The sequence below is a fragment of the Cygnus atratus genome, chromosome 3 (assembly GCF_013377495.2).
Source record: "Cygnus atratus isolate AKBS03 ecotype Queensland, Australia chromosome 3, CAtr_DNAZoo_HiC_assembly, whole genome shotgun sequence".
Lineage (NCBI taxonomy): Eukaryota > Metazoa > Chordata > Aves > Anseriformes > Anatidae > Cygnus > Cygnus atratus.
In genome coordinates, this window is record NC_066364.1 from 96,235,977 (window position 1) to 96,255,571 (window position 19,595).

At 42.2% G+C, this 19,595-nt stretch overlaps 1 protein-coding gene across 11 annotated transcripts in view; it reads left to right on the forward strand.

The window, feature by feature from the left end:
* The window catches only part of TRERF1 (transcriptional regulating factor 1), a 101,739-nt gene extending 82,234 nt beyond the window's left edge, over positions 1 to 19,505 (forward strand). For 7 of the 11 annotated variants that reach the window (XM_050709376.1, XM_050709380.1, XM_050709379.1 and 4 more), the window contains 10 exons: positions 2,327 to 2,696; positions 4,633 to 4,693; positions 5,496 to 5,635; positions 6,355 to 6,458; positions 7,669 to 7,744; positions 12,996 to 13,084; positions 13,878 to 13,991; positions 14,751 to 14,939; positions 15,439 to 15,647; positions 16,294 to 17,189. In XM_050709376.1, the coding sequence (XP_050565333.1) occupies positions 2,327 to 2,696; positions 4,633 to 4,693; positions 5,496 to 5,635; positions 6,355 to 6,458; positions 7,669 to 7,744; positions 12,996 to 13,084; positions 13,878 to 13,991; positions 14,751 to 14,939; positions 15,439 to 15,647; positions 16,294 to 16,615 (1,674 nt within the window). In that variant the 3' untranslated portion in view covers positions 16,616 to 17,189. Of the gene's footprint in view, positions 1 to 2,326; positions 2,697 to 4,632; positions 4,694 to 5,495; positions 5,636 to 6,354; positions 6,459 to 7,668; positions 7,745 to 12,995; positions 13,085 to 13,877; positions 13,992 to 14,750; positions 14,940 to 15,438; positions 15,648 to 16,293 lie in introns of all 11 variants that reach the window. The other 4 variants (XM_035555959.2, XM_035555968.2, XM_050709374.1 and 1 more) reach the window with 4 other exon arrangements.
* Positions 19,506 to 19,595: the final 90 nt, after the last annotated feature.

A 19,595-nucleotide genomic window follows, 5' to 3' on the forward strand; every position in this document is an offset into this window, starting at 1 on the left:
TAGTTTCTGGAGAGGAAAGGGACAGTCTTTTCTGAATCCATGAGCTCTGAGTGGGAGATCTTCTCTAGAGACATCAGAGTAGGTGGCTTGGGCTTGTGTATTTCTGCAACGTTTATAAAGTGACTGTGATTAAATCTGCCAGAGTTTGGCTAAATGTATGTTCATTCACTCAAAATTAAGCTTGGTAGTCTTTGTTATTGCCCAAGCAAATTAAATTCAGTTTCCTGAATTTAGATCCTAGATCCTGTCTTTTATATAAGTAGCAGCACTGGAAACATTCAAACACCAGAAGATCTGCAGTTCTCTTTTCTTCTGTAAAGGGATTGTGCCACTGGAGACTCTAATTTTCTTCTTTAACCAAAGAACTGAAACCATGTTGCATTTGCACTGTGCTTTGAGCTGTCCAGAAAATTGCTCACAAATTCACGGAATCAGTAGAAGTCAATCAGCAGAAGGAAGTAAGTTTTCAGCAAGACTACAGGATGCTGGGTGTGGTGAACCCAGCAGTCAAGTGAGGTCCATCAGGGTCTACCCAGAGTGGATTTGTCGAGCTGGGGCAGCAGGGCCCAGGTGGAAGCATAAGTTCTTGAATAATGGACATCAGTTTCTGGAGCTTCAGAGAAGTGTTGAGGTGATTCTGCACTGAAAATCCACGGGCACCAAGATCTCCTTTAATATTCAGTGTGGTCTTTTTTGAAAGTAGTGTTGGTGTAGTGAGGCTAAGGTGTACTTAACTGTTTGAGATGTCATCTTGGCTGGTTAGTTGATTTTACACTAGTGAGAAGAATGCCAGCTCTTTCACATTTAAAGAGCAGAACAAAACAAGCCTTTAATCAAAGACATAGATCTGGACTTACATTTGGGGGGGGGGATTGTTGTGTGTGTGGGGGGGGGGGGGGGTTGCTAGTTTGTTGTTGTTTTGTTAAGTTTAGAGTCTTTTCACTTTCACCTCTGCGAACGCTAAATGTTCACCATCGTGACGGGCTCTGTCTGTGATTATAGGTAACCCTCACCCTCTTGCTGTTCTGAATGCTCGTTATCTATAAAATTCTCTGTAAAGCTGCACTTTTTCCTTCTACTAAATGAAAAATGTTCTGAAACTTAACTTTTTTTGGAGAGCAAAACCATCAACAGCTGTTGGAGAGGATACAGCCATGATCTAACAGAGAGGACAGGACCTCTGTAATCAAAAACATTTCCACAAGCTGGAACACATTAATGTAAGGGATAAAGGGTGACAGTGCTAATGCTTCTTTAACATGGTTTTTATTGGGTGAATGTGATTCTCAGGAACCACCCATGGTGTAAAGATATATATTGTATAAACATACATGGTAGTAATTCTTTTACATAGTAATAGTACTTATAGATGATGCAGACATTCTGGAGTAACCCTGTTTTGTCTGTCAAAAATTTTCTTCCGTTTTCGAAGTTAATCCTTAGATCTCCAATCTGTACACCTTAAAGCAGCGTATTTACTACTGTGTTCATCTACCAGCTTCTGTACATTTTTAAAGCATAATCTGAAAACCTATTTCTTACCCACCCTCAGGATATCCAGATCCTAGGTTTGCACAACTTTTGTATCTTCTGCTTTCTGTGATTTCTAGGGATTTAGTGTTAAATGATTTTTAACCTTCAGATTTGAGGAGTGTTTGAATGCCTGAATTTCCCAAATGGTTATCTACTACCCTTTTTTTCCTCCAAGAGGAGAGAGTTAAATTTAGGATTTGTTGCAGCTGGACTGTACTCAAGCTGATGGGAATGTACTGATAAGAGGCAAAGAATTTGAATTTATTACATTTTTCTTCCTTTCCTGCTGCTGAGTGCTGCAGTAATTTCACTGAGCTCATGCGTCCTTCTTAGTCAAACAAAATAAATGCATTGGAAAACATCTCGTATAAACTTCCTAATAAACCGTGGCTGGATAGTGAAGCAACTTGCAATAGCCTTTGTGTATTCAGTGCAAATTGAAGTGCCCAGGGTGTTCAGGTGGAGCTGAAAGGTGTGGGAGACTCGTGGCCTGAGAGGGTTGCTCTTCGCACCTTCAAAAGCTGGCTGCAGCCAGCTCAGAGCCTCCAGCTCAGCCCTGCCTTGACCCAGAGGGATCCCTGTGGGAGGTGAGGGTAATTCTTCCTGGCTCTCCTCTTTCCTCTGTGGTTTCTGGGTAGGACCAGATACTGTACTGACCAGTACCTGAATAACTGCCTGCTGGTAACAGCATTTCTGTGGCTGTATTCTGTGCCCTAGGCTGTAGGGAACTGTGTTCAATGCAAACCACATGTAAGCATGGCTAAATATTACAGTTCTGTATGTTTTCCTTTAGGAAATCAGCAAAAAACCTCATCAAAGTGCTTCAAAATTGGAAGAAAACTTAAAACCATTGCAGGACAAGAAGAAGTATCGGCATAGACCCGAACCTCTCTTCATACCTCCTCCTTCCTTCAACTTCAGCATGTCCCACTCCGGTGCCATGCTGTACCAGAGTCAGCTTCGCTCTCCCCGCGTCCTCGGAGATCATCTGCTGGACCGGCCGCATGAGCTCCCCCCCTACACTCCGCCACCGATGCTTAGTCCCGTTCGGCAAGGGTCCGGGCTCTTCAGCAGCGTCATCACGTCATCTCATAGCACCTCGCACGCTCAGCTACCGCTTACTCCGCTCACACCTACTCCACGGGTGCTCCTGTGTCGCTCCAGTAAGTGTTACGTTTACAGGGGGGCAGTGTGTAGCAGACACCGCCGAGCTCTTTCCTGGTGGTACCACACTGAGGATTTTACGTGTGAGCACGCGTGTGGCTGGTTGTGTTACGTCACAGGACGAGTCCATCTTCCTCAGTGTTTTTGCATTGGATTTGGGAGAGGTGGTATTAAAAGCATAAAGTGAACAGAGGGGCCTAACCAGTGAGAAAGGCCGTGATCTTTCACCGTCGGCTGCCTCCAGGAAGGACTGCTGTGCCTCTCCATACAGCAAGGCTGTCTGAGGTGGAGGGAAGAGATTTAGTTTGAGCCTTGGGGTTTTGTTTTTCTTCGGTGCTTCACAAGAAAAGGTGGCTAATCATACCTGATCATGGTGGTAGAAACATGGGCATGACATTTGTTCCCTTTAACGATTTAGGTAGTCTGTATGTCTGAATATTGAGAAAGGGTAACCTTTCCGTAATAGAATGGAAGAAGCCTCCCAGTAGAAAGGAGGTGGTAACTGTACCCTGAGTCACTCCAGATTTTGTGATGGAAGTTGCCTGTGCTATCATAGCAATGCCATAGAGCTCCCATTGCCCTTCTTTCAGCTCCTTCTTAGCTTTGTAAACTGAGCAGGTTATTAGCATGAAAATGCAAGGAGCAAGTTGAAATCTTACTTAGCAGGCCACCACCTGTGTCCTGCAATCCAAAGAAAGTGAAGCTCCTGTCACTTTTCCCACTTCTCTCTTGGAGATTGGTAACCTATCTGTCCTCTCATCAGAACCACTCTGGCTTGGGAGACAAGCATGTGACAAACTCTTGTAACCAGTGCTGATGTGGTTTTGGTTCCCTGTTTTTCTTTCTGTGCTGCAGTACCACACCGGTGCCCCTCAAATGATGAAAAAACATGCTGGGTGGCTTTTTGTTGGAGGCAGCAAGGGTAAATGCCATAGCCTGTCATGCTTTGGGGTAGGCATGAGTAGACTCACAGATTTATCTTATGTTTTCCTTTCTGTCTGCTTGCTCTTTTTTGGAGAAAATTGGGAAACAGAAATCGGGACTGGTCATCTCCACCTTCAGGAAAGTAGTCTGTGCACAAACCTTTCATCTTCTCATAACTTCATTAAAATCTAGTTGTTAGTTTCCTCAAAAACCGAAGCAAAATGGAAATTCCTGACTGGAGGGTTGGGGGAGGATAGGGTTGCATTTTGATGCAGAATTATTTACAAAATCATTTCATCTCACAAAAGATGTTCTCAGTGCTTCAGTGAAAGGATGTTTTCAGAACAGTTGAAGTATCAGCACTTCTGACTTGCAGAGGTTACGGTTTTGAGTCGAATAGGACAAAATAGTAGGTCAGGTAGGGGAGAGAGCGAGGAAGAGTTAAAGCAATAGCTTTTCTGAAGGGGGGAAAGACCGTGTGGCAAACAAGCCAGAAGATGCTGTAGATATGAATGAAGGTACATCGAAGATGCAGCATTAATGGGAACAGTCAAAGGTGGCGGGGAGGTATTGCAGAGCTACAGCTCCAAAAGCCAAAATAAGAATTGCTTTAAGGAACCTAAAGCATTGTGAAAGCATTGTGTGTTCTTTGTGTTCAGCTGTTTTACCATCCTGACTAATGTTCTCCTCCAGACCAGCAGAGTATAGAGAACTTTTAGTCATTGTTGATGGTATGTGCTTTAAAGTGAACTTGTTTTAGCCCCTCAGCTATTACTTAACCCTGTGTATTGTGCCTGACTACTCTTTTACATGAGAAATACACCTGATTATGCAGGAACTAGGTAATTTTGAGCCAAACACATCCCAGGTGCTGCTAGCTCTCCCAGATGTACCCTGATGTCTCACCGATTCCTGCAGGATGTTAATAGGAAAGTGGCAATATAGCATCAGCAGGGATACTGTTGTTACCAAAATATGTTTTAAGCACTGGCACTCCAATCTCTGTTTCAGATAGTATTGATGGAAGTGTCATTCCAGTGACGCCTGGGCCCGGAGAACAGACTGTTGAACCGTAAGAAAAACAATATTGCTTTTGTCACAGCTTTGATAGACCAGCTCCAGCCTAGAGTGCGTGCCCTGAAATATTTTGAACTGGGCAGGTAGCGTTTGGCTGCCTGAATGCGTGTTGGTCTGGATGCATTTAAGGGTACTCGGCGTGGTGGCTGAGGAGCAAAGTGCCTGTGGGAGATGTGGGTGTCGTGGTTCTGAAATGCTAGGAGAGGCTTGGTGGGAGCCACTGAAGGTGGAAAACGGTTAATGATGGCTGGAGAAAGGGTCACGAGGAGAACATATGCTGCTCCAGTACTTTTGCTATTATAGATAAATATATATATATGTGTGTGTGTGTGTTAGGTACTCTCTGTGGAGCTTTGGAGAGAGGTGTTATCTGGTAGGTTCCCCAGGGCAGTCTGCAAACAACGTTACCCCCCTCCCGAAGCAGTAATGTCTCTGCTTTCTGCCAAAGAGTGCCATTCTCTGTGGAACAGAAGGCTAGCATGTCCTGCATCTAGCCTCTTTGCTACTCAGCACGTATATAAGCTAGCTTGGGTTTTCTTTATCTGTAAGGTATGGTGTCTCAATATAGTTTAAATTGTGTATGGAAATTCTGGTTTCCCCCCAAGAGATCAGTTCTCTCTAATATTCAAAATACTTATCCCACTGAGAGTAAAGCATTGCGTAAAGCAGTCTGACACAATTTCCTGCCGCTCCAGTGTAATAAAAGTTTTGTTGGGAACAAAATGAACACTAATGTGACTTCTGTTTTTTCTGCATGCTGCATAGTCGAATACTTGTTTGTTTGTTTGTTCTTATAGACGAATCAATATTGGGTCCAGGTTCCAGGCTGATATTCCTGAGCTGCAGGACAGGTTGCTAATGGACAAAGATGTGCACAAGGCTACTTTGGTTTGGAAACCATGGCCAGAACTGGAGAACAAAGTCTTCCAACAAAGGGGTATGATGACTTGCTGTTCTAAACGCCCATACATCACCCTGTGTCTGCTGAAGAAATTCCCATCGATTTCTCATTTGTATACTGTACAAAAGATTCAGGAGAGTGTTAATTACTGAGAAGTCAGGGCAGAAGACCAGAACTGCATGTTACAGATTCAGAGCAACATTCTGGGCCTTTAATGTGGCTGAAGTTTTCTCTGGCAGCCAACAGGGAAAGGTTATTGCCAGGAAGAGATTTTTGTGCACTGCACTGCCTGGGGTAAGGGCAGAGATCACAGGTGAGAGGCAGCTCTTGGTTCCTAGGCCTATCCTGGGACCATAACAGAGATGAAATTTGATGGTCTTATTGATTACTACAGCCCTGAACAGAGTTTGTTCCTGCTCAAGTGTGGTTCATTTCTGTTCCTCTGCCCTGACTGGAGCTTTCTTGGTGCAGCAGCATCACTGACCATATGTGTCTGTGCAAGCCACTGCTCACAGCCAGGTCTCTGCCTCTGGCTTTATAATACTCCATCACATCCCAGGGACGTGCTCTGAAAATCCAGTCACGTCCCCTCCTCAGTAAGTGATCCTAAAACCAGGAGAATAATTACCCTGGGGAGGGAAAATGTGAAAGCTGCTGCCCTCAACTACGTTGTCTGTAGTTACAGAATCGTTGGCTCGGGTTGTTTAACTGACAGGCACAGTATTAGCAGTAAAATGTTGACTTGTTTCTAACAGTGGAAGACCTCTTAAATATGAGTTGTTCCAGTGTGTTACCTGGTGGAGGAACTAACTCGGAATATGCTTTGCACTCCCTCTTTGAGGCAAAAGGAGATATTATGGTAAGATAAGCTGAAACAGGAGAGAGAATCCTCTTCGCAGATAAATTAGCGTGCTTTATTAAATGGATTTAGATATGGTTATATAAAAAAGATTTCTGACTGATTAGCAGCGATGCTTTAAGCATCCTGTAACATTTTTGGGGAATGACTTTTCCCTTTCATTCTCTAATAAATTTAAATTTCAAAGCAGTCCCTCTTTGAAGGCTTACTGTATATTTCAGATAGATAAGATTGCTTAGTTTATAGCCTTGGGGCTTTGTCTCCCAGTGCTTTCTCCAGACCTGATATTTCACAGGCTTTGTGGTCACAGAGAGCTTAGTCTTCTTCTAGCCCTTATAAAATTTATTTATTTATTTATTTATTTATTTATTTATTTTTTAAGCAACAATCACATCTACTTATTTGTTTGGTACTGTGAGGTAATCGCATACAGTTCTCATATAAATAATGCATTTCAAATGTTTGTGTTAGCTTTGTGGTGGAAACATTACTAGCTAAGGCAAAACATCCCTTTTGCCCAGCGTTAAGGAAAGACAAGGTCCTGCCCCAGATCCTGGAGAGCCAATTTAAAATAAAATGCAACAGAACACGGGGCTGGAATGAATCTCACAAGATAGTCTAACATGGTGTCCTTTAACTTGCATCCCACTTTCGTCAGGCTCCATTAGCTGTATGTGGGGGGCTCTGAGACAGGTGTCTGAGTCGTATTGTCAGGATTTGACATTTGCTGTATGGGAATATGCATCATCTGGGGGAAGAAAAATCAGGAATCCACAAATCATCTTTCTCCCTGATCCAAAGGAGAATTAACCCTACTTGTTGTCATTCCTGACAGATGGTGACTTAAACAGGTGTTCTAAAACAATGCTACCAAATCAACCATTAAATATTAATATTAATTAATAATATCAAATTAAACACTGTGATCGTATTTGTCTGTGGCAATCAGGAGGGAGGGAATTGCTGGAAGTTGCTAAGTAATAGCCACATTTGTGCTAATGAAGGCTGGACAGGTGTGCACTGGGTGCTCTTATGTGAGCCACAGTGTTAATGGACCGTGGAGTAATTTGGTGTGAGTTTTGTGTGACAAAAAAAAAAATAATAATTTTATTTAATATCCTACCAAGTAGTCTCCTGAATGCAGTTGTATGTAGCAACTGACTGCATGTGCTAATTCCGTATTTTATTTTCCTTCTACTTATTCATTTAGGTTACTCTTGAGAAGCTGCTGTTGAGGAAGCCAGTGAGATTGAAGTGTCATCCTTTGGCAAATTACCACTACGCCGGTAGGTTTCCTTGTGATCTCTGCATCTGCTGGTACACAGAGCCCGAGGCTGGCATCCCAGTCCGGTGCGTGGAATCGCACTGCTCTCTCTGCTGTCTGCTGCAGGGATGGCAGCCTCTGACAGAGGGCGGTGTGGACAGTGCTGTGTGGTACATCCAGAGCCTTTACGAGTTTGGTAGTTTTACCTGACTAATGATAGACAGAAACCTTGTAGTCATGTTGCTGTGTAGGGTTCTGCAGGTTGTAAACTGCCTGGAGGATTTTCTTTTTTCTTTTAACTAAAATTTAATTTGTTGATCTTCCTTTAAAATTGCTGCTATTCATACGTGACTGATTTAGCAATAAGGTCTTCTTCCTGTGGTGTGTAACTGTCTGCTGTCATGCCTTTCTCTTCTGATGTGATGGTGCATGATAAGGGAATGTGATAATCATGAGCATCCGTCCAAAGAGACAGTGCTATAACTCTCATTAGTGTCTTAGTGCTGAATACAGAGCCTCTCTTGGCATGGATACAGCCTAAAAGAAACAGGTTTGGGATGGTGACAGCTTTAACAAACACAGCAAGAACCTCATTTTGGTTTTGAGGCAGAAGTGCTCTGTGACATACACAGGGTGGCGTTAAGCTATTGGGCTTCAGTGTTGTCACTTAAGCATAGCTCAAGGTAACACATCTCTCCTCTGCAGCCCTCCATATAATTGCTCATGGCTTTGCAGTGACTAACAACTGCATTGACACAGAGTAGGGTTTTACATAAGGGACTTGAGGCTTTACCTCCAGTTTAGGCTCAGCAGGAAACAAGCCGAGAATCTTCTGGTGGTCAGTCAGTCACAATATTCAGGGCCATATACGCATTTCCAGTTGTAGTCATTGTGCCACATAAGTACAAAAACAAGCCACTTGCTGGCTGTAGCAGCTCACTGCAGGGATTCCCAAGTAGCAAGGAGTCTTCTGGAAAGAACTCCTAGTCAAGGCCTGAGAACCAGTACAGGAACATGTCTGATGGCAGCTGATAACAGGAGTGAATAAAGGTGAAGGTCAGGTTTAAGTCTTGGCTGGGGGAGATGCCTACTGGCTTTGAAGGCAGCTCCATTGCAGTCCTGAGAATGGACATGGAGCTGGCTGGAGGAGGAGGATGTCAGACAGGAGCTGTAACCAGGTCCCTGAGCGTTCATGTCTGGAGAGATAACACCAAAGCATATGTGTGATGCGATCCAAGGGAGGAGAGTAGGGGGATGAAGGATATCCCAGCAGCCTCGTCCTCAGTGAGAGATCGAATTGGCAGAACAGATGAGAAAATACTGCCTGTGTGGCAGAGGAGGGATAGTCTTCGCTGAAGCAAGTTCACAGTAGTTTCAGAAAGTGTTCTGTTGTGATGCTGGGAGGAGCCAGGAGAGACTTTATTTCATCTTTCACATGAGATGACGCTAATCGTTGTTAACTAGCAGAGACCTCTGGACATTAGAGTAACAGTATTATAAGTAGTATAAGAAATATGTAACTTATTTCTTAAGCAGGAAAGGAAGTTTGTGTGCTTATCACAGCATGAAACAAAATCTCACCACCCTGGGTTTCACTGCCATAAAATGACGAGAGAAAGCATTACTTACTAGTGCTCTTGAATGCAACATGTGATTGCAAGTTATACTGACAGCTCAGCTCTAGCACCATGCAGCTCTTGAATAATAGATTTTGTGGTTGATAATCAGGCACTCAAGACATATGTGGATTTCTCAAAATCTAGTGTGTGAATAGTTTATATAACTTCAAGTTGCATTTGTTTCAGTTAACTCTTTGGGCTTTCTGCCTTGTATTCAGAAGTCACAGCTAACAGGCACAGCCACTGTTAAAGCAGGAGTAGACCAAAACAGAGCATGGCACTGACTGATGAGGATCAGCTGATACCACAAACAATAAATATCCGGACTCATCCTATGCATTGCCCTAGAACAAGGATGTGAGCGATAGCTCACCTTACAATCAGAGAACGGCTCGAGTTGGAAGGGACCTTAAAGACCATCTAATTCCAACCCCCTGCCATGGGCGGGGATGCCAGTGAAACCTTTGTCCTTGAAACCTGTTGGTTTGTGAGGAGAAGCAAGTTGTAAAACTTCAAACGTTTCTGTTGTCCACCAAGAGAGCTGGGCATGTTGACCTAGGGCTGCTTGGAAGAACACCCTAACCTCTATGTCTTAATGCTTTGCCATCTGCCAGGATGGTGTATTAGGGAAGAGAGAGGGAGCACGTACCTTGTACAAGAGGAGTGCTTTTACAGATGTTTGAATGTTTTTTCATTTGAGCAGCAGAATTTCTTAGGTCTGAAGTTGTCATGCAGTGAGAATTTCAGGAATCATAGCATCATCCAGGTTGGAAAAGACCTTCAAGATCATCATGTCCAACCATCATCTTAACCTGCTGAGTCCCAGCACTAAACCAGGGCCCTTAGTGCCAGGTCCACACGTCTCTTACATACCTCCAGGGATGGGGACTCCACCGCTTCCCTGGGCAGCCCATTCCGGTGCTTGACCACCCTCTCCATGAAGAAATTCTTCCTAAAGTCCAATCTGAACCTCCTCTGGCACAACTTGAGACTGGAGAAGTGGTGTCTGAAATAAAGCACTTCAGGCAGTCTGAAAACTTTGATAGGTACTGTGATGGTGTGAGGATCAGACCCAGTGTATGCTGAATGTAATGGATTTGAGCCGCTTCTCAAGGGGGCTCACAGGTGGAGGTGTGGTTCCCTTGAAACCCACAGATTGGGCCTAAAGACCCCCAGTCCGTAGACTGTATTTTTTTCAGTCAGTTCAAAACCGGTATTTTAATATGGCAGATAAAATAGATAATAAATCTCTAAGCGTAAAGATCAGCTTTAAAATTTGATCTGTATTGCAAAGTCCAAAATTCTTTCTTGCTGCATTGCAGATCTCTCTCTACACGTTCTGTATATCTCCCTCAAGCTAACAAGAGCAAAAGCGGTTTCCCAGCAACCAGAGTTAAAAACAGCTTTTCTTCTGTTTCTTTTCCTACACAGGATTTATTCTATTAATTAGGTTACTTCCAATTAACCCTCGTAATCGTATAAGGGTCTCTGCTAATACCATAGCTATTGGGGAAACTCTGTAAGGCCTAAATTTTCCATAGATGTACAATAAAATTAGTTCACAGAAGTGGTTTTTATTATTATTATTTCAGGAGAGCGGGGTAGAGACAGGAGAGGGTGGCTGGAGAGGTTTGCTGAAAACTAAAACCCATCCTTTGGTGTTTTCATGCTTTCTAAAATGTTTTAGTATAGTGGACCAGGATCCTGGACTGGATCAGTGCATTTACTCCTGCTCAAAAGGAGGGTAAATGCAAATGAATGGCAGGCTTTGTAAAAAGGGAATGGCACTGGTTTGGGATGGAAAGGATGGCAAGGCAGTGTGTCAGCAAAAAGATCTTTGGGTGGTAACAATAAATAAAATTTGCAGCTTGAAGCCAGTGCTTTTCTCTGACACTTAGATAGAGAGCTTTAGCGTAAATCTCTGTGGAAATAACTAATGCGTGCTTATAGCCAGTACTGGAAAAGCCTACAGAAAACAGGCTGCAGAAAAGTTAATTTGGAGTTTTCAGTATATAACGGCGTGGTGAGATACCTGCTCTGGGCTTTTAGGAGCCTGGGAATTGACACCGAGAAGCAAAACATTTGCAGTTAATGAAAAATGTATATATTCTTTACAGACATAAGTAACCTGCAGAGTTCAATACCGCACATGGTGCCAAGCCCTAGTTAATTGAGCTCAGTGCAGAGGCAAGCATTTCTATGGAGAGTGGTAACATTGACAGGAATATTAGGGATTTCTTTTAATGATGAAACTTTCAGCTACTCTCAGACTGTGGTAGAATCTTCTCTGAGTCATTTCAAAGGCATTTACCTTATGGCTTCTTGCATATCCTTCCTTTAATGTATGTACCACCTGCTCTTACAATCAGGACACTGGTGCTTGATGCAGTAGAGCACTTCCGTGTTCCTTCTGTTGGACCGATACTGAGGAAGCACAAATTCATTTCAATTTAAGTGTTGATTTCACATTTTCATGGGCAGTTAGGTTGGTGAAGCAAACAGAATAATAATATATGAAAGCTTTATGTACAGCTTCCATTAATCATTAATCCATTGATCAGGAAGCACTTTTCACGTATTCCACACTGCCATACCATCTCTGTCTACTTGTGGCCTCAATCACAAAGAATTTGTCTTACCTCAAGCCATACAAGTGAACAGCTGCTAAAGGACCTTTTGAGAGTTGCTGTCTGGAGAACAAAACGCCAGCTGAACTTCTGAGAAGCTGAATATAAAGTGGCATATATGGGAATGAGGCAGTACAAGCATTACATATAAAATGATGAGCTCTGTGGTGATACTTATCCATTAGACTGAGACCTTGGGATTATGATGGTAGTTGTATGAACACATCAGCTTTGTACTTTACAGCAGTTTAAAAAAAAAAAGGCATAAGTCTGATGTTAGGAGAATAGAGCACGTGGTGGTGCCACTGTGCACGTCTGTGGATTATTATCAGCCTTTCTGTTCCCTTCATCTCTAGATGGGGGTTTTAGTACTGAGAAGGTTCAGAGAGGAACAACAGTCATGACCAAAGGCATTGAAGCATCTTGGCCTCTTCAGGAGGGGAAAGAAAGTGACAGAAGGGACATGAAATCCTCAGTAGCGTGCAGATGATGGTAGAGAATGGGTTCATTTTTCTTTTCCACTTCAACAACGAGGGGTCATCCAGTGAAGCTACTTGGGAGCCAGGAATCAAAGAAAAGGAGCTGGATCCTTCATGCAGACAGCCTAGTGATCTGCAAACCCCATTGGCAAAGTATGTTGTGGATGCAAGAGACTTAATTAATCGAAAGGAAGAGTGGGTCAGCACTTAGAAGGTTGGTTACCACATAAGCAAATTCCAACAGATTCAGGAAATCCCCTGAACCATAAATGGTCAGAGGTTAGGAAAAATTAGGGAGAGGCGTTGTATTTGCTTGCTCTGATCTTACTGTTTCCTAGGCAACTGCCTGGGGCTGCTGCTGGAGATGAAGTGCTGCTGAGGTGGGCTTCAGGCCTGAGTCAGCACAGCCAGACTTGGTTTGCCTGGCAGCAATCGCCAGCCTGTGCTTCAGGTTTCCCAGTTTTTGGTCCAGATACTACTTCAACATAAAGGTGGAAGGTTTTTGTTGTTTATCATGAGTTCACTGTGTGTGTTGTTTTTTTTTTAAGGCTCTGACAAATGGACGCATCAAGAAAGGAGGCTGTTCAAAGAGGCATTGTCCACCTACAGCAAAGATTTTATATTTGTACAGAAAATGGTAAGGTTGTTTCTGTTCTGTTAACTGTTTGCTTCCATCTGCTGCATTCTGTTCCCCTTTGTCTTCCCTCCAGTGACAGACCCGCTTATTGCAGGCATAGACCCAGCAGCAGGTAGAAGGGTGCTGTCAGTGGGGTTTTTCATTTGGTGTACCTATGCATGCAATCGCAGCACTGGCAAAAAGATAAAAATGATCTGTTCCTCTTGTTATATTGAACAGTTGGCACATCAGAAATCGGAGGCTCCCCAGTTATGGTGCCCGCCAATGCCTTCATGTTCCCCGGCAGTTCGTTGAAAGCTGCCCGGGTCACAGGCACTGAGCCTCGCACCAGAAAGGGTTGAAATGTGCTCATAAAGAGAGAATGTGTTTGGGCTTAATTTTCATGTTCTGTCACAAAGCAGAAAAGACGAGTTGTGTCTGTCTGGGGGCAGAATTAAATCCCCTTGCTGTTAGCTGAAATGTTGGAAAACATTCGGGTTTATGGGAACCAAATCTTAATTCTCAGTGGTATTGTATGCCTGAGCTATAAATGTACTTTCTCGGTCACTATCTGACTAGAGTCTGGAGAATCCCAGAAAAATGTACTGAAGCTGAAACAGTCAACACAAATTTGACTGAAAAGCAATAATTAACAAAATGATTCTGCAAGAGTATTTGTGTTGTATTCAAATTGACTTTATTTCTCCATTTGAATGTTTGATAAATAAAACCTGCCTCTCGGGATATATTAAAGTTGTCTTGAATTAAAATGAGAAATTAAGATTGGACTATTTCTGCAATTACTTAACTACAGGTTAAGTCTAAGACGGTTGCACAATGTGTGGAATACTACTATACCTGGAAGAAAATCCTGCGGTTGGGACGGAAACACAGAACACGCTTAGAGAAAAAAAGAGAGGAATGCATGGTAAATGTAGAAGAATATAAGAAAGTTTAATGGTTGCTAATTTTGAAGTTTGTACTGTTTTGAGCAGGAGGTTGGGCTAGATGACATAGGCCTCTTCTGACCTAAATTATTCCGTAATTCTAAATTATGATCTGTGTGAGCATTCTGTGATCTCAGCTACACCAAGATTTTGTGTTCCTGTAGTGAGATAAAAGTGTGTTGACCAGTGCATTATCTAACTCTAGTCCAACAATTATGGCTTTGCTACTGATGAAGCAGGTAACCATCTGTAAGTTATTCTTCTGTGTGTGTGTGTGCATGCGTGCACGTGCCTAAAAGTGCCCAGCCATTCTGGTACAACTAGCATTTACACAGACTGGCAATGAATTCTTGGTGTGTGAGGTCTGTATTAGATAGTTGAAGCATTCTTAAAAGACATACTTTGTTTAGTAAGCCATTTAATTCAACTATGAATGTAGTGTACATCCCCATTCTAAAAATGGGAGTATTGTACTTTGGCATCTGTAGACTTTTGGAGCCATGGCTCCGTAAAACAGTTGGAGGGCATTCTGAGTGCTGCAGTGAAGCTTCATGAGCTGTAGCTTGTCCATTAAGGAGTGGTGGTTCCAGCAAGATCAGAAGTTCAGCCAAGATGGGAAAAAATCCCAAACCCTGGAAGCAGACTTGGCTAACCTGTTCCAGCGGTTTCTACGTTCTATTAGCCTGTGCTGTCTGTATTTGGCCATATTTCTAGTATTTCTTAAATGCACTCTATTTCAGACAAGCGGAGAAGAGGAAGTGTTAGAGGAAGATGAGGAGATTGAAGAAGACAGGAAGGAAGAAAGGGAAATGCAGAAGTCTCCTGACCCACCAGCTATCCCTCTCGTAGGACCTATAGACCTGCCTGCCCTTCAGAGTCTTTCACTTTCTTCATCCTCCTTCATCTGTGAAATGCCAAACTGCGGCGCTGTACGTGCATTTCATATCTTTAAATAATAGCAGGGGCTTCGTATGTTAACGAATAGTGATTTTTGGAAATCAGGTGTTTAGACTGTTCCTGGCCAGTGATACCTCCTGCATATCTTGGGACAAGTCATTTTGTCTGCTTTGAAGTCTTACAAATCTTACACTATTAAATACAGGCAATATGGTGATCTTTACACCAAATTGTATCCTGACATGATGTAGGGATATATAGTAACAGCTCTGTTTGTCTTTTTGTTATACAGCTGTAATAATAAGATAGCTCATTGGTTTGCTTTTATTATAACTAAGTTATAAGTCTTTATTATAACTTGTTTGTTCAGCTCTAGTGGGATATAGCTGAAAGCAAGCAGCATATGACCAAGTAGATGGTGTGCATCTGACACGTACAGTTGTTTTTTTATAATACGCGTTCAGCTTTCTGTAGTTCCTGTTCTAGTGCAGTTTTTCTTGATGTTTTTTTTCCTTCCCTACGCCCCATCAGGTGTTCAGTTCCCGACAAGCGCTAAATGGCCACGCTCGCATTCATGGAGGTACAAACCAGGTGACAAAACCACGATGCACTATTCCAGGCACTAAGCAGAAATCTGGTACGCAGAGTGGATACTGCTCCATCAAGAGTTCACCTGCCCACAGCACAACGAGTGGTGAGACCGACCCAACAACAATTTTTCCTTGTAAGGAGTGTGGCAAGTAAGTGGATATAACTGTCTGTGGTATCGCACTGCATTTGCCTATTTACAATCCAAATGAATAGCATTGCAACAAATTGTTTATTCTGCTGTAATCGTCTCAAAATAATAGTTTCCCCTTAAGATGTCATGTTCTTCTACCAAAACCTTCAGAGGTTGGTTTGCATGACAGTTTAGATATATCTCCTGCAGCATTTAATCCAATTTTCCTGAATTTTCTCCTCTGCTGGAGTTCCTACATCTGACACTCTGGTTTCATACTTCATCACAGGCTTGCATGTGACTATGAGCAACTTTCTCTATGTGCTCGAGTTTGTCCATTCTAGAAGGTGATTTTTGCCTGTTGTGCAAGAACGTGGTGAAAATAAGTCCAGGGAGGATTTGAATGTGCGTAGGTACTGAAGCAGTTGCGGGAGCTGCAAAATAGCCTCAGCAGTCTGAGTAGGCCATTTTGATACCGTCAGGATGTACAAATCTGGTAGTCTGTCCCTGAAATTCTCACCATGGCACTGCAGGCTTCGCTGACTTCTATTTCAGAACAGGGAAGCAAATGTACTGATAGGTTGTTGAGTCTTTTTTGGCTCCCTTCATCATAAGCAATGCACTTTTATCTGATTTTTTTTTCTTTTTTTTCTTTGAAATTTTAGAGTATTTTTCAAAATCAAAAGCCGCAATGCTCATATGAAGACCCACAGACAACAAGAAGAACAGCAAAGGCAGAAGGCTCAGAAAGCTGCAGTGGCAGCAGAAATGGCAGCTACTATTGCAAGAACTACTGGGCCAGTTGGGCATAGTTTGATCCCTCTGGATCATATGAGTTTGGTTAAACACGTTGAAAATGTCGGTGACATTGACGACGATGTTGTTCAGGAGTTAGGTGATGTCATGGAAGAGAATGAAGTCATGGATGCCGACCTTTTATTAGATGATGAAGATGCAGATCTACTGCAGGATGATGCTGAGTTGTAAATAAGTTGTTTGATAAAGACAGCTACTGAGCACACCCTGAATGCATCGATCAGGAAACCTGGACTGTTCGTTTATTCCCCACTGATTGTAAACTACCTGTTGAGAAATGATAATTCTTTTATCCAGGTCTAGAAGAGAGATCTGCTTTTTTTCCCTTTTTTTTTTATTAATTTGTGTTTTGGGGGGAAAAATAAATAATTGGTACAAATATTCTTACAAGGTGTTTTTATCTGGGCTTATTTTGCTGGTATCTTCCAAGGCCGCTAATTCGAGAAGTTCACAGTTCTGCTGTCATTTCCCTCCAGACACTCACAGTAGGATCTTTAGTCTTTAACCCTTCCAAGTTTCACTTTACCCCACTTACAAGAATATCTCTGCACACTTCTGGTGGAACATTTTTCTTGCCTGCACTGGATCACTTCCAGCATCTTCTAGAAGCTAAATGTCATCTCTGTTAAAGAGATGATTACGTTCTTTTTTGTGTGCTGTCATTTCAAGGGAGGTAGAGGGAAAAAAATCTTTAACTGTGAAATAAATACAGGAGTGACTGTATCATCTGTAGTATCACAGTACTTTTTCAGTTCTGTCTTGCCTTAATGCATACATGTTAGTTCATAAAAGCTTTGGTTACCTTGTACGTTTTAGAGCTTCCTTTTTAACAAGGTTTTGATCTGCTGATTTTAAAATGACCTAATTCAAGGATTGAAGAAAGAAGACAATTGTGCTGTGGTTCACATCATCGGATGGGAACACTGAATCAGAGCACTGCCTTGGTAATCAGATTGCACTGGAATTATATTTTGCTGTGACAATAAATCACACTGTTGAATAGCCATCTCATTGGTTTTAGGAACATATGCTTGAGCAATGCAGCAGCTTACTCTTACTGGGCAAATACAAGGAGACGTTCCTGCCTGTGGAAGAGACTGATGGAGTATATGCCTTCAGCATATGTTAGTTAGTATTCCTGCGCATGAAGTGTTGCTCTTGTGCCATTTTCAGTCTTCCTCATTGCATCAAATTCAAATGGTATTTATTTAGTAAAACACGCTCCCAAGGTGAGATGATGTTGCTGTTTGTATACTGTTTCTCTTCCCTTAGGCTCAGATCTACATGCCACATGTCTAACTCCATTTATATAAATTTGAATGTGGTTCTCTAAATGAGATCTGAAAATAATTGTACCTTGCAGAATCTTGAACAAATCTAGAACCTCTGGAAGAAATGGAGTTAGGCTGAGTGGACCTTTAATTACAGAAAAGGAGTACTGACTTTAGAGCTTTCACAGCAAGTAGCACTGATTTTCTTGTGAATCTCGTACAGTAGAGGGTACTGCTAATTTTATAAAATATTTTATAAGACCAATTTTAGATCTTCCAGTTTCCAATTTTTTATGGGTTGGGTTTTGTTTTTTGTTGAGGTCTTTTTGTCACATTCCTAATGTTGTAAGAAGACTGAGAAATGGAGGATCTTATTTTCTACTGTCTTCTTTTGTGTAACTATGCAAAATGAGGGTAAACCACAATACTTTTGTATAGGAGTACTGGACCACAATTTCAAAACCAGTGGGACTCGCTGGCAGAAAGGTAACTTCTCTGTTAAAGCCAAATACGTGAAGCCAAATGACCTGAACTTTTTACTTCAGGTCAAGTGTTCTGATACTAAAGAACAGCCCTTCAGGAGAATGGCAGTCACTTCTCAGTTTCAGGTTAGTGAAGTTCCTGTGTATGTGGTTTTAGTGTTTTGGGGGTTGTTTCAGAGACTTTTCGGTTATTTTTGATCAGTGGGTAGAATTTTGCTCCCTCTCATACAGAAAGGACAATGTTCTCAATCACTGTACCTGTGAGTTTCAGGAGATCAGGCAGCAGCCTTCTTTCCTTTTCTGAGCTGCCAGTCAGCACACTCATGATCAGTTCCAGTCCACACTGTGACACATCACTGTTTGCAGGGCCCATGTAGCCCAAGTTCAACTGTCTGGGTGTTCAACTGGGTGCTGCCAACTAAATCCATGGATGGCACATTTTGTAGGGTGCACAAGTCTTAGTGTTAGCAAAGTGGTGGGTTTTGTGAGCTGTAGCTTGAGTTGGCTGTAGCAGAAACAATCGAGCAGTCTACTCTTTCTCTTCCAAACCTCTATGCTCTTGAACTTCAAGGAGGTTTCTGAGAAAGGCTGCCACCCTGGCAAAATTGAAACATTTCCTGACTGCACTGCTGGTGGTGGGCAGCAAACCAAGTGTCTCAGCGAAGTGGTAACTGAAGTCAGTGAGAGTTCTGCTTGACGACCAGAGTGAAGTGCAGTAAAACTTGTGGACTGGATTCTGAAAAGCAGCTCTGTGTCAAAGAAACTACAGCGGAACTTTTCTAGCAACAATTGGACAGGTATCTGTGCTAAACCCAGTGTATACATAAATGCATACGTATATATGCCTGGTTCTGTAATGCTAATCAGGTGCTGTTTTATTCTACAGCCAAGAAGATGATAGAACAACAATAACCAAAGAAGTTATTCATAAAGAAAAAAAAATGCACGTCTTACACAGTACACAATTTAGGCTTCGAACATTGACTTCTTTAAGTGTTGCATTGGCTGATGTGAAACAGATGCTGTTCTGCCTATTTGTACATAAATCAGACAGTTTTATTTCAGGGAAGTTGTTTTCTTACTGATGGTTGATGATGGAAAACTGTTCACTATTGAACCCGGTCCTCTTTGCTAAAACCTGTACATACAGAAAACATATTTTATGAGAAAAATCTTATTTTCAATATTTAACTGTTATTTTATTAGAAGATGGTTGTAAATATTTTAGGTGTTTTAGTGTAAAAAGCAGACTGTTAATTTTAGGTGGCAGAGGAAGTAACGAAATAAAAAAATATATGCATTTTATATAGCTTGTGATCTCCGCTGGTTTCAGGTTCCTGCTGTTAGCATTTAACTTGCACACAGCTGAATTGCAGGTTATTACTTGCCTGGTTGTGT